General features: G+C 42.0%; 1 protein-coding gene across 1 annotated transcript; it reads right to left on the reverse strand.

The window, feature by feature from the left end:
- Positions 1 to 8,164: 8,164 nt before the first annotated feature.
- Positions 8,165 to 12,285, reverse strand: LOC104317000 (myelin P2 protein). Its single transcript, XM_009917638.2, has 4 exons — positions 12,105 to 12,285; positions 10,419 to 10,591; positions 10,060 to 10,161; positions 8,165 to 8,420 (listed from the first exon to the last, which is right to left on the reverse strand). Exons 1-4 carry the CDS (start codon positions 12,175 to 12,177, stop codon positions 8,370 to 8,372), a joined length of 399 nt encoding a protein of 132 aa, XP_009915940.1. The 5' UTR covers positions 12,178 to 12,285; the 3' UTR covers positions 8,165 to 8,369.

The following is a 12,285-nucleotide window of genomic DNA, read 5'->3' on the forward strand; positions in this document are numbered from 1 at the left end:
AAAGGCATGGCTGAGTCACAGAAGGCAGAGCAGGGACATCTGTTTGGGGTCGCTGAATTCAGTAGCCCCTCAGAGCTGAGGCTGCCGCAGCTCCATGCCCCAGGTACACTCAGCAGCAAGGCTGAGTTTGTCTTCCCAAAAGGCGTGCGTGCCAGCACACACATGCTGTGCATACACCTATACGTGTGGCCAGCCACACAGACCAGCACAGACTGAAACACTCAGCGTTCACACAAGCACAGACAGATCCTGTTCTCTTTCCCTCTCTGCTGATCGAGATGAAGGTGCATCAGTGGGAAATTAAGTTAAACCAGTCATTCAAATAGCTATGGAAAATGAGGAGTTAGAAGAAGAGGCGGAGGATGGCTAGTGCGGACTGTCTGTCTGGTAAAAACAGACGGGGGGACAGTGTACTGCGAGCAGTGCGGGTTGCCAGGAGGAACAAGCTTGAGCTATAGGCAGAAAGGAGAAAAGATGTGCTTTAATCCCCTTGTGGTTTAAGACCACTCAACTAAATGTTGTGTAGGATTGTTTTTGTTTGGTGGTTTTGGTTTTATTGGCAAAATAGATTCAAAGACAGTGTTTCCACCAGAGCAGGATGCTGCAGGCTGCTGGGGGAACCCTGCCGAATCCCTCCCTCCCCAGCCTTCCTGGATAAGGCATGGATGTAGTCAGGCAGCAGAAACTGCGCTTGCAGCCTGAGTGTGGGCACATGCCAGACCTCTGCCCATAAGAGGTGAAGTACTGGGGGTGCTCTGGATGGGATCTCGTGTGGAGGAGGCAAAGGGGCTGTGACTGCTACCTGGAGCAGGGCACAGCATGGTCGGGGGGTATGGAGCCACTCAGCCCAGCTCCAGCACTGCAGGGGTTTTTTTCAGAATGCCATTTTTGACTGGGCTAATTACCATCTTCAATGCTGGGTGTTTTTCAGGAATGATGATTTATTCCCCCAGCGCCTGGGAATAGTCCCCCATCAGTCCTTCTAGGTGAGCTGTGCCACCAGCAGGCACCCAGTAGATACGCAGCAGTGTTCGACAAAAGCATAGGTGACTATGAATTTGTCTGAGCAGCAAGAAACAATATCTTGGCCATTTTCCTTATCACTTTAACTATTTTTTAAGATATTCATTCTGATAGCACAGCTTTACATCAAAGACATAAATGATATTGACACCCCTATGATGACCACCAAGAGCTCTCAGGGTGGTTTCCAAGCTGGTTTCAGATAGAAGAGGTGGTGTTGATGCAGAGTTTGAAAATATCTTTAGTCCAACATGTCTTCAACCTGTGACTGCCAATCCTCAAAGGGCTCACAGGTATCATATAGGCAACTGCTGCTTTGGGAATCCAGACCTGGTGCTATTATACAGATTTCAGGAAAGAATTCTGGCTTGAGTACAGGTAAAATTAAGTAAAAAAGCGCATTCTTCCACCGTTTTCACAGGCTGCTGTGAATAATCTGAAATTTGTATCCAAGAACAATACAGCAATTCTTCACTGGTCCTAGAAAAGCTTTGGGAAGATGACACTTGATCACCATCTGGTGACCCCCTCCATAACAGTGACAGTGTGAGAAGAATAGCTTTCTCAGGAGATACAATGTCTTCACAAGCACTTCAGCATTTCTGAAATGATGACAGATTTAAGATTTTTTTTTTAACTTATTTCAGGTTTTCTCTCTTTCTGTCTTCTTTTTTTCTCTCAAACTGTTTAACGTCCAGCTGCTTATATACCTTGAGCAAAGGAGCATCTTGCGACAATATATTTCAGGTGCAAGCAACTTCAATCTCCTATTTCATATGACAAATCAGTTGGAAACTGTAAGTAGTAGAAGGAAATCAGGAATGTTGTTCATGCTCTGAGTAATCTACTCTTTGGCTATAGTTCCTGTTCAAATTGCCTCTTTTTCTTTATGTACTGAGCTGTTGACCTATGAGAACGTGTACTGGGGAAGCTGAGGAGAGTTGCACTGAATGGTGACTCTCATAGCAGGCACTGCGGAGGTGAGGTTAGTCTCAGCTACATCGATTCCTGGACAGTTTCACTGTTGGAGAAGAGTAGTCACAGTAGCTTGGTCCTGTGTCACTGGCTGTGACTAAAACCGTGTGTATTAATGGATAATTCTGTGTGCGTGCATGTCTGTGTGTGTGTAGATCTACATATATTGCACATCTCACCTATCCAAGGAATTTGGTGTGTCACTACACTCTTCCGTGCCCTTGACCAGTCTCCCTTCCCTGAATACCTTCTCCATAGTAATTTCATGCTTCCATTTAGAGCATTTTAAAGCCTCATTGGTTTTCTCTGAACTCTCTCCATTGATCCAATCATTTTGCACTGCATTACACAGAACTAGGCATGATAGCATGTGTCCTGGAGGTTTTACTAGTGACAAGCAGAGCATGCAGATAACCACGGCTTGCTGGCTATCCTCCGACTGTGCATCCCAATATGAGGTTTGCCTTTTTTCAGTAATGCCACGTTTGCCACTCATTTTCAGTCTGTGATCCACTATGAACTCCCAGTGTTTGTACCAGTTCTTGCTTGTTCTCCATCTGGTACTTGTGCTCCTGCTGATATCGCCTTGTGCATTTTTCCCTCTTAAATGTCCCCCTGGCTGTTTCAAACTATTTCCTGAGTTTGTTGAGATCATTTGAATTTGAACCCTGCCATCCGGTATGCTTGCATTTCCTCTCATCTCTGTACAATCTATAAATAACATCATGGTTATTACTGAGGAGACTGAATAGGACTGGACCAGCACAAGTCCACTTGATACCTCCTTCCACTTTGACAGTGAACCATTGACAGTCCAAGTATGGTTTCTGCATCAGTTTGTACCCCTTCTCTGTAGCAGCAGCTTAATCTATCCTAAATTTATAGCATGTTTATGAACATGTCTTTGGGTTTACAGTAAAAGCTTTATGGAAGTCAACAGAAGTGACTACTACTGCTGTTCTTCCATCCATAAGACTTGTCACCCTGTGTAGAAGAACATGAGATTGGTTTGAAATGACTTATTCAGATAGGGCCTCATTCTTTAAAATACATGGGAGGGAATATAATCTTAAAATTATTCCTCTTCCTTGGCACAAGTTTTCCAAAGTCGTTAGCTTAGACTATAACGATTGCCTCTTTATTTCACAACATGCTCTCTGCCCAACTGGAGACAGAGCCAGGATAAACTGTGATGATGCTTCTTGATTACATCAAAATCCCCAGAAAAAGGAAGCGCCAGGGAGAGCCTTAATGTTGGTTCCTGTGCCCCTGGCCAGAGGACTCAGATCCTATCTGGAAAGCACAGACATTTATGTACCTAACCTTTCTTAATCTGACTGCTCTATCTCTTGTTAACTTAAATGAAAACATTTGTGTTAACTGGGTAATTAGGGGCCTTGAATGTTATGTCTTACAGTGTCAAATTGCTTTGTAGTCTTATTTTTCCACTGTTCATAAAGAGAGGAGGTTTGTGAAGGAATTAGAATTCCTTTTAAATGAATTGGCCTGTACAAATCTGTAAGAGTCAGTAGGCTATAAAACTCTGAACACTATACGGTACAAGATACAAGAAGGTGGCACAAAGTCATGCAAAGCTATGACCCTCTGCTGGGAGATTCTCTATAAGGAGACTGAGAGCTCCACCTTCACTGTGTCACAGATTTTTTTCATAACAAATGAGCAGAACTTCCAAGTAAAACATGCATATGTATTTTAGATTTCAGCTCTGGAAATTCATGCGAAGATCTGAGAGATAAATGAGATTATTGTTGGCATGTATAAGTATTGTACAGTAGCTAGATACACTAAATATCTCTCCTTTCTGATAATTATGTCTACAGATTTCCCAAAGAAACCCTAAACTCTGTCAAACTTTATATAGGCCGTGCTTTAGCTGGCATGTCCCACAGCTCCACTGTAGATGTCTCCTCCTGTAGCTTTAACTGTGACACCGTGTTTATAAGCTTGAAGGACAAGATCAATTCTTGTAATGTTTTTAACCCGATTGCTGGCAGAGGACCCTCTTCTAAGGAAGTCTTATCCACAAGAGAGTGTGCCAGCGAGTGTGCTCATTTGGAAGTGAATAGAAAACCCTTTTCCCCTCCCTTACACTTCTCGCAAATAGTATGAACAATGCTGGTGATCACATTATAGCAAATAATATGAAAAATACTTCAAAATACTTTCAGTTAATACTCCACTGAGGACCTGAAATTAAATCCAGCTGTAATCCATTCACCCCACCCTTCCTAATCCCCAAAGCATGGCATTCCTCCTGATTTTACTTTTAAAAATTTTCATAACATTTGAGGAAAGTATATTTAAATACTGATTTGCTACTTGAAAGGTAAAAAGAGCAGTCTCCTTTGAAAATACTGTGTGAATGGTGTCTAACACAGCTTTCTCTCTCTGTAGTGTCTCAGGGACTGCATTATTCCCCATGTTGTTGTGCCCTTTAGTCCAAATAACATCATTTTCTTGTGCTTCCCATCTGCAGCACGATGGCTAATAGCCAATCACAACGTTTTGCATTGAAATGGCAAGGATATGCTCTAATTGCCTCCCTAACAAAGAGCTTGATTACATCCAAATTCCAGGATTTCTGAAGGCGATTTTTTCATGGCATCAGCCTATTTGTTTCTGACTGATTACCCCTTCAGTGCTAACCTTTCACTCCTTTGTATCCCAGACATCAACAGAACATCTTTAATCCAAAATGAAAATTAGGGAAGGTAACAACATCTTAAAAGCCACAGTGGAGCAATTTCTGTACAGCACAGTGTTAATCAGCATAACAAGTTGTTTCTCTGAAATAATGTGGTAAGTAGTGAGGACTTCTTATGAAGTGCAATTGCTTTAATAACACAGCCTAATCCCCCTCCACAAATCTTTGCCATTTCTTGAATTGCTCAGCCATATGTTTGCTGTCTAGTGAAACTGTCCTAATAGGTGACAAGGTTTTTGTGTGAAACAGCAGCAAAGGCCATGTGCTGGGCCCTTGGATGGGTGTGAATTCACTTTGCAGGAATACGGTTGCCGCCAAAATGAACTTACCTAAAACAGCCAAGGGAAGTTCAAAGTTACTGCCTAAGATATCAGCAAGGACAAAGATCCCCTTGCAGGAGAGTCAGTGTCTTCGCCTCTCCTCTCTGCTCCACTCTGTGTGGAAAAGACCAGGGTGCAGGGTACAGTATCCCAGGTTTAACTGTACATCACCAGGAGATGCCTTCTGTCACAAATTGCCAAATTCCGCCAAGTCCAAGGTAACAGCTATGGTATCCGGAGTCCAGATGCAGCTTTTATTTGACTTCAGTGCTCCCTGTGGTACACCAGGGCTGAGGCAGGCTCTTGTCACGCGCGCTTGCTTTTCCTGCCCCAGGAGACATCAGGCAGGGCAGAGGCAGGCAATGCTGGCAGGTCCGGAGCAACCGGAGGATGAATCCCCCACGCAGGCGTTTCCCACCGCCTCGGGAGATGCAGGCGAAAGGACGTGAGACGGAGCCTTACGGCACTCACAGAAAGAGCGCCTGACGGGAGAATAGCGTGAGTGTGGCCCTCGAAAATCAGCTAGGTTTTCATTACCTGGGGTGGGCACTAGGTCAACCTGATTGCTTTAAGTAATGCTGTTTATATGCCAGCATCAGGCTACTGATATTTCTAGATTAAGTGCATACACAAGCCAGGGAAATGGCAAATGCACTTGCTTCTTAGTGTGAAAGCACAGCTCAAGACACAGGCATCGTACCTCAGTCTAGATGTTCGTTCCATAAGTATCTGTCCCATGAAAAGTTTAGGAAAGAAGAAAAACTAATTTACAGTAAGACATAAAAATGACCTTGAGACTACACGATTCATATTCCCCCTAAAATCTCCTGGAGACACCAAGGATTGCTTTACGGACACCAATATCCCAAAGTGCTCTATTTCTGTGCTGATTTGTACCACCTGCCCTATTGTTTTTGCCTTCAACACTATCAGTTCTGTTGCACTTTTCCTGTTTTGGAAAGTCTCCAGCTCTCATGACATTTTTAAGTGACCTTTGTATAGAATGAAAGTGCCAAATACTAGGCTCCTAATAGCATACCTGCATTTAGTTAGGAACTTAAAACCCCAAAGCTATCATTATTTTAATCCCAAATCTCTGGAAAAATAAATGCAATTAAAAATTCCATAAGGAGAAAAGGAGAGAGTTGGGTTATGTCAGAGAAAAGAAGAGAGTAAATAAGTAAATGAGGACTAGGTGAGCAGTCCTTTGTTTTTTCTTTTGTTACTGTTTCCAGATCTGGAAAAAACACAGTTTGTACCAAAGTGAATGTTTATTTCCTTTTCTCAAGGAAATAAAAAGCTGAACACTGATATTTTATTGGAGAGGAAAATTTTCCATTTAACCTCAGAGAAGCATTTACAGGTTGCAGCAGGAAAAGCAAAGGAAATGCAGAGCTTGTTTGCAGCAGCAACTACTCCTTTGCCTGCAGCTCAGGGGTGGGAGACAAGCTCTGCGTGAAAGGCTCCGGATGACTTCCACCTTCCCAGAGCCGGGTCGGGGTGGGCAGCTCCAGCAGCCTCGCTGGGAGCACGTCACGCTGCAAGGGGAGGGAATGAAGAAGCTACAGAGCAAAAATCCAGATTCGTAAGTCAGTTTCAGGCCATGACAGATTCTGAGCTGTAAGAAATACGTTTTTGGCTCTCTGTTAAGAGTCTAGGAGAATAAACTGGAAGCTCGTGTGCAACAGTTCATGCTGTTACGACAGTTCTTATGGAAGCTTGGTGGACAATCTTCACTTAAAATATGTGATTACAATCTGTTTGCAAAAGGTGATACTAGGGGTATCATGCTGCATCCATTCCTTGTTACGGTCACTGAGGACTTGGAGTCACAGAAACTCTGACACTCAGAGAGGTGAGTTTTAATGGTAAGGCTGAAGATGGGGAATTTGTCCCTCCACGTAGATTACAGACCAGGATAAACTCTTCCTTAAAACTGCTGTCCATAAATCTCACAGCCTTCTCTCACAGCTCATGTTTTCTAGGATTCATCCTGTTTGCCTTCTGGCAGCTGCCTCCAGTTAGTCTGCATCTACATAAAAGTGTATCCAAAGCTGGACCCAGTCTCTAGCTTTTCCAGTGATGGGTAGAGAAGAAAGGTGACCTTTACATTTTGCATTGACATATGATATCTATCTCTTAACTATCTGTTCGGCCACACCAATTTAGATTCTAATGTTCAGGATCTCCCTTAGCCTTGAGAATTTGTGTTCTTGACTGTAAAACTAGTAAGCAAAGGTTCACATCAGCACTGCAGCTCCTAACAAGCCAAAATAAACACCCAGGCCTCTCACAGTTGTTTTAATCCCACCAAGAAGGCAGGGAGAGACCTGCATGATGGCGTGGAGGCAATGACAAGGGATTAAATACTCCACTTCATGTGGTTAGCATGACTGTTGTAGAGTTACTGAACACTGGCTATCAGAGGCAAAAATTATTAAGCTGCTACAGTGCTTTTTGATTAAATATGTTTCCAGAAGTCTAGGTTTGGTTTATCTGTTTTTTCCTTAGTTAAAAGCAGAGTAAGTGCAATGGGAGGAATGAACAGCTTAGCAACTCAGCAGGACTTTGGCAGCAAACTCTACCCAACAAAATCTCCTTCATGTGCTTAACATTAAGCACATGCATACATGCTGTGCTGGAAGTAGACTGGATTGCTAAGCACTTTCCAAAATGAAGCCCTCTAGCCCTGAGATTTCTGCGGTTCATTCACACCTGCTCCACACTTCGTTTCACAGGTCAAGAGCTCTTTTGCCAGAGAAACATGGAATGTGTTCTGATAATTTTTTCCTCTTCCAAATACATGGCAGGATATAAAAAGTGGTACTGAAAGAAGTATAAACAATTTGGGATGAGACTGAAACAATGCTGTGGTAAAACCATAAGGCTGAAACAGTAAATCATACTGAAAGTCAAAAATTCTGGTGGTAAAGATGATCTTCCATATAGGAACTATTCAGCAATGAAATCGTTTACAGGAAAGGAATATTGAATCCATGAGATGATAATTTTTACACATATCAAGGAAGCAGTGCTAACCCTCTCTCAGAGGCAGATCAGTTGTGTTTTACCATTTTACTCAGAAAAGACCTTAAATATTCATGTGGAGACAAACACTGTATTTTATGTGTTGAGAAGCTTTTATTGGATCACCACAATACTTTGGATTAGTTACACTATGGCTCTGAAATATGAAATTATAGTGTAGTCATTTTCCCAATAAAAGGAAATAAGAAAATAAAGAAGCACAGTGCATGAGGCTTTGGTCACCCAACTAAGCCAAGTTTTAAGAGCCAGTCCCAGTCCAGGGCAGAGAGGGAATTTCTTCACGCTCTTTCATAGACTCTAGTGCAGACAACTCCTTTCATGGCACATTCCTAAGGCACAAAGGAAAATTAATATAAACCTTTTGCTGAGAGAAGGCGTGTCTGCTGCAGTAACCTCTGAAGTCAGTGAAAATCCAGATGTCATGTTTTACATCTTTACATCTTTACATAATTTTTAGAGCAAACAGCAAAGCTATTTTTATATTGCAAATGGAATGGTTTCTATTTTAACATCTTCAGACTTAATTAAGTGGCATATAATAACAAACAGATTGCAAAATTAGGCTCAGCTTCCAGAAACAAATTTACCTTCCTTGGTGTTGTTGCTGGCTTGACAGAAATATCAGCCTCACCTAGTTTATTATACCATGGCCCATGGACACATCCCATTTTACAAAGTTTTTTTTGTGGAAGCAGAAGTAGCCTGGGTAGTTCAGAGGTCAGGCTTGTGGCCTAAAAAACTTTGCACTTATGAGTCACAAAATATTCCTCCTGACCCTCTCGCCCCAGTGGCCTTCAGCGGCTCCTGGTGACTCACAGCCACAGGACGTGTGTGACAGAGGTGATGGGACATTGAAAAAGACCTCATGGGTCTGCAAAAGATGATGCCTCCTCCACAAACCTGTTTGAGGCAAGGGGCAGACAGCAGGATGCCGATAGAAGATGCACCCTACCTCTCTGCTTTTTGAAGATGGTATAATATTTAGAAAAAGTTTACACAGAAATGCAGCCATGAGGAGATGCAAATCACCCTTCCAAATGTACGAGAGCTTAAAACAAAATGCAGTCAGAACAAGCTAGCATGTAAAGGCTTAATGCTGCTGATTTCAAACAAGGCACCAAAATTAGTTTGGCTCCACTCTTTAAAAACTTTACTGAACAAAAACTTTCTTTCACTCAAAAGTGAAATCTTAATTTTAGTAATGATCCTTACAGCTGGGGTCCCTAAAGTGTGTTATCACCCTGGCTGGGCCAACCCATGGCTTTCACATGGCTGCTGGAGAAAGGCAGGTTGAATGGGGGGTGAGGGAAAGCCAGCATTCCCCTGCCCCTGGGAAAGATGTGGTTCCCTCACCGCAGCAGGCATTTTGAAGGAGCCATCAGGACCTGCCAGTCCCCACTGCAGGTCACCACGCAGGCAGGCATGGGCACAGAGGTGCTGCTGGCTTTCACACAATAAACCTCAAGCACCTGCTTAGTGCGCTTGGCATGCTCATGTGGAAAAAGCAAACAGAAGTGTGTGAATTGATGGTTTTTAGTGGAAATAGATGTGTGAAAAGGTGTAAAATCAGTTTTCTAAGGTGGACAGGATTTATTCCAAAGATAGGAAAAGGGAAAGAGCCGTTCCAGGGACAGCAGTACCCAACTTGCAAACTTTTATTTGCATTTGACAGGTTTCTGCTATTTGAAAATCTCATTTCTTTTAAGAATATATAATAATCTTGGGAGCAGTAAATATTCTGCCAATTAATGGTAGCTCTGCTGACACAGTCACTTTAAAGACAATTTGCTCTATGGAACGATATTTATTTCCTTCCAGCTTGTTTGCTAAGCTTGGTTCCCTTTTTGTCCCTCTTAATTTATCTCATAAGCCAGAGAGAAAGCCAAAATTGACAGTCTATTTAGACAGAAGCAAACTGAAGGCTGCATCCTTCTGACCTTTATCAGCATACAAGGAGTGTGAACTTACCACCACCATTTTCCCATCAACCAGTCTTCTCTTTATCGTGCTCTCTTTGCCATTCCACTTCTGCACTTGCACCAATGCTCCTTTCTCCAAGGTTACAACACTCTGCAAAGGCCAAGAAAGAGTTTCAAACTGCAGTCTGAGCTTTGCAGGTTAGAGCAGCAATTCACTTTACGTTCAGCAAAATCCACATTCTTGGCTAATGACACGCTTTGTAACATTAGTTTCAGCACCATACTATTTCTTCTTCAATGCTTTCTTTGAATAGTTTGGAAAACTCTAGTGCACTAGGGGGCTAGGAAAAACTCCTTCTGGTGCTGTTCTAGGACGTCAAGATTACTCAGAGATCATCAGACCCCTACCTTTACTTTCCGGTCATCTGCTGTTGTTTCATCAAACTGCTGGCCCAGTTTGAAAGAGATCGTTGTATTTTTGAAGGTGCTTTCAGTTCTGATGGTTACTATGTCCCCTTTCATACTGATGATCACATCAGGCTTTGCCAGGCCACCTAGTTTCCGGGTAGCCAAGCCCACTCCTAGAAATCAGAAACAAATCTGAAATTACATTCTAGCAAGCAAGAAACTCAGTATCCTTTCATAAATCTTCAGTGGAAGAATAAGGAACAGTTCCTTCTTGAATAGTCTAATGCTTGATTCAGATGAGACACTAATTCTTCAAATGAGGAAGTACTGCGTTCAGAGGCTGAGGCAGCCCCAGTTGATAGAGTGCACCTTCAGCAAGCAATAAAGATATACATGAGTATACACTTGCATACATTTAGCTAAGAAGAAACAAAGATGGTTACGAATCTGCATGAATTTGTGTAGCGATAGAATGGGTAGAAAAATTCAGAGGAATTGTCTGTTCCTCATAAAAGCTTGCAAAAATCCTTTCTTAAAAAAACTCTTGACAAATCTGAGAATCTGCACTTTTGTTAACCAGCTGCATGGAAGAAACTGGATACTGAACTGCCAATGCGCTGGTGTTTGTTCATTAAAACATAGTGGAGATTGGGCAATTCCTAGGTTGCTACTAACGTTCCTTAAGGATCGTTGCATGTAAACGTCAATGAAAAGTACAAGTATGAAATATAAAAAATGTTGAAGCATAAGAACAAAGAGCTGCAGAGAGCTTCAGGGAAAATCCCATGACAAAAGCCTTTTATGTTGCCTAGTGCCTTTCAGTCCAGTTCATTGTATACAAGTTGTGAGGTCTGGGGCAAATTAGAATGACGGCCACCGATGTTGTATTGCTGTTTTATAAAAGCAGAAAGGGGATAGCTGTAGCTATTGCCTTTGTTAATGCTACACTATGCTCAGATGAAAAGATCCATATAAAAGGGTATAAAGTTATCTGTATAGTATAACACTATTTGCAGTAATTATTCTATACTGAACACTTCAGATCTTCAGAAAAATATCTGTAGCTGGACTTTCATCCCACATTTACTCTGGTTAATTAATTAACTGCAATTCTTTTGTTATTCAGTTTAACATTTCAAATAAAGGGAATTAGTGTCTCAGTGAATCATTTATATAGCAAAAGCAATGCTGTAGCTGACTGTCTGTGGACTTGCTATATAGGAATGAAGCCAGCATTAAAATGAAAAACAATGCCTAATTTATTACATTCCTGGCATTCTTCAGTAACAGATAGATTCATTCATAGGATTTAGACCTCTGAAACCAAAGTGTCATGAGACATCAGCTCCATTATATATTGTAAATTATCACAAGTCCGAGTTTAATGGTGCAGTCAAGAGAAACATAAAAAAAATGCTGCATCTCCATAGATTCTTCTCATTACAGAAAAATGAATTAGATCAGGCCAGTTCAGCTAGACAAAAGTAAATTTATAACAGTAATTCAGCACCTACCTTTCTGTTTTTCCATTTTAGATGCTAAAGGAAAGAAATTAAATTATGCTAGAAAAGTAATTAAAGCGCTTTTGTGGCCAGGAAGAAGGCACCATCCATGAGTAAAGCATAAGATGAAGAATAGACATTCCCAAAGGAAACTTAAAAAAAAAAACCAAAGAACATTTCTCACCCAGTTCTTTCATATAGTCATCAAAATTTTCACTGGAGACGAGTTTCCAGGTTCCCACAAATCGGTTACACATTGTACAGGCTTTGTGAGGCAGTGGTCCTGCAGAGAGAGGCAGTGGCCACAGCAGCTCTCGGTGGGAGTCAGAGAGATTGTGTGCCCGACTCAGACCTCGCTGGCCTCC

Source organism: Haliaeetus albicilla, chromosome 3 (genome assembly GCF_947461875.1).
Source record: "Haliaeetus albicilla chromosome 3, bHalAlb1.1, whole genome shotgun sequence".
Taxonomy (NCBI): Eukaryota; Metazoa; Chordata; class Aves; order Accipitriformes; family Accipitridae; genus Haliaeetus; species Haliaeetus albicilla.